The sequence below is a fragment of the Notothenia coriiceps genome, unplaced genomic scaffold (genome assembly GCF_000735185.1).
Source record: "Notothenia coriiceps isolate Sejong01 unplaced genomic scaffold, NC01 NC01_scaffold00025081, whole genome shotgun sequence".
NCBI classification, from domain to species: Eukaryota; Metazoa; Chordata; class Actinopteri; order Perciformes; family Nototheniidae; genus Notothenia; species Notothenia coriiceps.
In genome coordinates, this window is record NW_011357782.1 from 1 (window position 1) to 3,353 (window position 3,353).

At 40.4% G+C, this 3,353-nt stretch overlaps 1 protein-coding gene across 1 annotated transcript; it reads right to left on the reverse strand.

Annotated features, from left to right (window-relative positions):
- Window positions 1-465: 465 nt before the first annotated feature.
- On the reverse strand, window positions 466-2,055 carry LOC104955931 (cathepsin K-like; the record flags this gene model as incomplete). Its single annotated transcript, XM_010783329.1, has 3 exons — window positions 466-631; window positions 1,568-1,792; window positions 1,879-2,055. Coding segments are annotated over 3 exons (568 nt in total), but the record flags the coding sequence as incomplete, so codon positions are not given.
- Between the last annotated feature and the right edge of the window lie 1,298 nt (window positions 2,056-3,353).

The window sequence follows — 3,353 nt, forward strand, 5'->3', positions numbered from 1 at the left end:
GCACAATTGGTGGCTGACTAAATACTTCTTTTTTTTTGCCCCACTGTAAGTGCACCACCAAGCTGTCTTTGTATCCCTCTAAATATCTAATATAATTAAAAATGAAAGTGATTTTGTTTTTACGACTAACTGAACCAAAATTTGATGAAAAGACCAAAGTTTATTAGGACAAATTCTAGTTTTGTGAAGTATTCCAGTGGTGGATTGATAATAACAGAGCAAAATATACATAGCTGGAGAGTTGGGCCTTTTAAACAATTTCTGAGAAAAAGATGTATAGAAGATTAGAAGCAAAAGGGAGACATACTACTTTAAGCATTTGATTTCACCCCTTAAAGAACCTTTAAAATGGTCCTAAGAATAATGGAGCAGGAAATGACTGCAAAGCCTGTTCCGTTTTCATCAACCAAAGTATAAAAGATATCATACTGCACATCCAATGTTTAAATGTCCATGAAGCCTCACCTCCTCTGTAGAGATGGAAGGATTTCAGCATGGCGTTCAGGGCCACAGCGACCGGCCCCTCTGACGCCACGGCAGCCTGCAGAGCTCCCTCATCCCCCCCAGGGAGGATGTGGAAATCAGAGCAGTAGCCGGCCTTTCCTCTGAGTGAATACCGACACTTCCCGTTCTACAAACACATGTGAGATTGACTAATTATAATATGTATCCATCTATCTAAATGAACCTGTTAAATATGTTGCAAGTTTTATTCTCTTAAACCACTTGTGTGGAAGTGTATCTTGATTTTGTTCTAAGGGTGAATATACATCAAACAACAACACAGTGTATTATTTGTATTAAAGGTGGGGTAGGTTATTTTGGAGAAACCAGCTCGAGTGCGCTAGAATTAGAAAATACACAGCCGGAACAAATCTGCCACTTCCTTACAGAGCCCCTCCTCCAACACACACGAACGCACCGATGAGCAATGAGGGCACGAGATAAGTTTGTGCACAGATGGAAGGCTGACAGGCAGGTAGGCCGTCCAGTTACTTTAGCCGTGGCCGGCTAAAATGATTGGTCGTGCTTTCTACAGTACTACGGCTTCCAAAGATGAATTTTTTATGGATTCTTTATCAAATCACTTAAGATATTCATTGCTATTGGGATGTTAAGAGCATTCCATGGAATATAACAAAAAGTATATCTCGAGCCGGTTTCTCAAACTTACCTACCCCACCTTTAAGTATGCAGAGTGATTACAATGCATGTTTCAGCGTAAATATTAATATACAAATCTACATTTCTCATATCACCTCAGCTAGAAACAGAGTTTCATTCTGTATTTAACACATCTGTCAAAACACAAATCCAGCTCTGAAATATAATTATAATTAATGTTTCATACATACATACATACAACAGACTACATAAGCATTTAGGAAATATATTTGGCATGATGGTTTGTCTGTTTATCAGAAATTCTCTTGATGGCGGGTTGATTTGGCAAGTAAACTGACTAAATGCAAAATATAGAAAAAAACAAGAAGAAACTACCAAACTGTAAAACAATACTTTAATATGATAATTCTTAATATAACAACCTTGACAGTTAATTCCTTACCTGGTGTTCGTAGGGGTAAAACCTCTCTGAGTCCACGCCTCGGTTGCGGATGACGTAGCTGAAGGATTTGGAGATGTATCCTCCTCTGCAGCCTTGGTTCCCGTCGCTGGTGCTGCAGTCCACCAGGTTCTGAGGACTCAGGGGAACCAGGACTCCTGTTCTCCTCTTCATCTGACCCTCGAGAGCCCCCAGAGAGCTGAAGGCCCAGCAGGACCCGCACATCCCCTTCCAGAAAGATAAATGATTGCCACTGGTTGTTTATTAGCTCTTGTTCCCTCAATTAAAATGGCTGATCTAAAATGATTGCTCACCTGGTTTTGGACCGGACTGACCAGGCCGTGCTTCCTCCAGTCGACACTCTGAGGTGTCGCTGAGCCTCTCGGTTCCTTTAAAGTGACATTTCTGAAATCAGCTGACTCCTCCAGCCTCAGGCCGTTCAGCTTCTCATTGACTTCCTCAGCTGTCTTGAGAGAAAAGAGGGCTGATAGATCATATTATGCCATGCACATACAGTTCATTTAACAATTTCAGCAGCAGTTTGAGGACATGATGAAATATATATATCAGCGTTCCTCAAATTCCTCTTCTCCCAAAAGTTTCTCTCCAAACCTTTCATCCTCGAATCTCCAACCATAGCCCTCTTTTGAAATATTTATTTTAGAATCACAGATCTGCAAAGGAAGTTTGTATTTGTGCATGTAGTGTCCTTCAGACACCAGCAGGCAATCATAAAACTAACCACAAGTTCCTCTGATTCAAGTTTACACTTCTGCCTTTAGGAAAAAGAGAACAAAATAGACCACAAATACTATGTCATTTTTATTTGAACTCAATAAATCGCAACGCCAGGTCAAGCCTTTAACTCGCCCCCCGTTTTTAGCTGCATGTGTAGTCCTTGTGTGGGCTTCAGATTTGACTAGTTTTCTTGCATCAGCACAACAACTCTGTAAAAACGATAAGAACATTTTAGCCTTCCCCACATACTGTACGTCCCTTCATGTGTTCATCATCAAAGTAAAACATTTCTTTATTACCTTCCAACACAGCCTAAAAAATGCCCTTAGTCTCTAGGTTTTGACTACAAACCTTTATCAACACTTCACTGAGCATAATGATTAATGTCCTATTCAAGTAATGTTTCGCATGTACACCAATCCTTTATGTAACTTTATTAGCCCTCCCAGATGCACTTTACTTAATAATGGTCCAGAATGAATGTCCAGATTGGCCCAGCCATACTGGGTTAAATTAATCAGATTGTATAAAGCGAGATTAGTGCTGTTCTATAGGTTAGGATTTAGTTCAGCCACGCAGGGTGCAGGTTTAATGCAGATTACCAGTGTTGGTCAGTGACATCAGTCGCGTGCCAGCAGATGTCAATGAGTGTGAACCAGCTTTAATGTCCAGCAGCGAGAGGAGTCAGTGAAGGGACATCATGTTCAGGGTGAGATATCTGCCTGTTTACTATCTCTGATCCCTCCGATACATTTGTCTCTTAAATAATGATGACACGTTCAAAAATGTTGAGCACTGTAGGGCGTTCTTCGGTTTGGCAGTAACATTTCTTGTTGAATATATTCAGACTTGAAAGATACAAAGAGGTTGTAGCGGCCAAAATCATATAGAAATAAAACAGATAATTAACTTAAAATAATACAGCCGCTGAGGCACTAGTTAGCAGATCTTACGCAGGGCAATGATCCAGGTCCAGACAAGATTCTCCGTTGTACATTTATTATGATCCAATATCATTGACAATGAACAGGTTTCCTATGGTTTGTTCCTT